This window comes from Anolis carolinensis, unplaced genomic scaffold (assembly GCF_035594765.1).
Source record: "Anolis carolinensis isolate JA03-04 unplaced genomic scaffold, rAnoCar3.1.pri scaffold_7, whole genome shotgun sequence".
In the NCBI taxonomy this organism is placed as follows: domain Eukaryota; kingdom Metazoa; phylum Chordata; class Lepidosauria; order Squamata; family Dactyloidae; genus Anolis; species Anolis carolinensis.
Window position 1 is genome coordinate 21,657,009 of NW_026943818.1, and position 1,215 is coordinate 21,658,223.

Below are 1,215 nucleotides of genomic sequence, written 5' to 3' on the forward strand. Positions count from 1 at the left end.
GCTTTGATGGCTGCGCTAGGCCTCGATGTCCAAAATGGCCGCCCTTGAGGCGAAACTTCAGTCCTTCTATGACCATCTCCATCATTGCCAGTACACTATTACTAGTATCAGTGTGAGGGTTGAGAGAATGAGTTTGGGACATTATTTATTTATTTATTGTTGTTGTTGTTATTGGGGCGTTTCCATACGGACTGGGGTGCTTTGGCTTTGAGGGCGGCGCTAGGCCACGGCGCCCAAGATGGCGGCCCTGAGGCGTTCGCGTTCCCGCGCTTTCCCGGGCTTTGGGCCTTCTCTTCCTCCTCCTTCTCCGGAGGGCGTCGCCGGGGCGGAAGGAAGGGAGGGAGGAAAGCGGAGGAGGAGGAGGAGCCCTGGCCGCGGATCCTCCGGAACGAAGGGGAGCCGCTGGTTTTCGCCTGGAGCGTCCCCGGCTCAGAAGGAGGCGCCATGGGCAACTGCCACACGGTGGGCCCCAACGAGGCCCTCGTCGTCTCCGGTAAGGACAGCGGGACGGGATGCGAAGCGAAGCGGGGGCTTCGTGGGAAGGGAATCGGGGTCGAGCGAAGGGGCTTCGGCGGTTCCCTTTTCCGCCTCGGAGGGGGACCATGCCTGAAGTCTATGGGGGGAAAGGGGGGCCTAACGTGCATATAGGAATCTCTGATAGGCAGGCTTTTATTGATATATCTGTGCATGTGTGTAATGTAAATCTGCTTATGTTTTGGTGTGTGTTATGTTTATCTGTGTACACACACACACCAAGATATAACCTCATAGATAACAAACCCAGAAGATGGTCTCAAAATCCAACACACACATATAAACACACAGCAAAAGATATAGCTTGTCGTGTGTATAAGTGTGTGTATGCATATGTGTGTGTATATATAGAAAGAAGATATTGTCTCATAGATACAACCCATATGGGCACAGACCAAGAAGATAGTCTCAAAATACAACACACACATATAAACACACAGCAAAAGATATAGCTTGTCGTGTGTATAAGTGTGTGTATGCATATGTGTGTGTATATATAGAAAGAAGATATTGTCTCATAGATACAACCCATATGGGCACAGACCAAGAAGATAGTCTCAAAATACAACACACACATATAAACACACAGCAAAAGATATAGCTTGTCGTGTGTATAAGTGTGTGTATGCATATGTGTGTGTATATATAGAAAGAAGATATTGTCTCATAGATACAACCCAT

At 48.7% G+C, this 1,215-nt stretch overlaps 1 protein-coding gene across 2 annotated transcripts in view; it reads left to right on the forward strand.

Annotated features, from left to right (window-relative positions):
- Window positions 1-321: 321 nt before the first annotated feature.
- Window positions 322-1,215, forward strand: part of flot2 (flotillin 2) — a 46,010-nt gene continuing 45,116 nt past the window's right edge. The window contains exon 1 of one of the 2 annotated variants that reach the window (XM_062959007.1): window positions 322-493. In XM_062959007.1, coding sequence (XP_062815077.1) covers window positions 445-493 — 49 coding nt within the window. In that variant the 5' untranslated portion in view covers window positions 322-444. The remainder of the gene's footprint in view (window positions 494-1,215) is intronic. The other variant, XM_062959006.1, reaches the window with a different exon arrangement.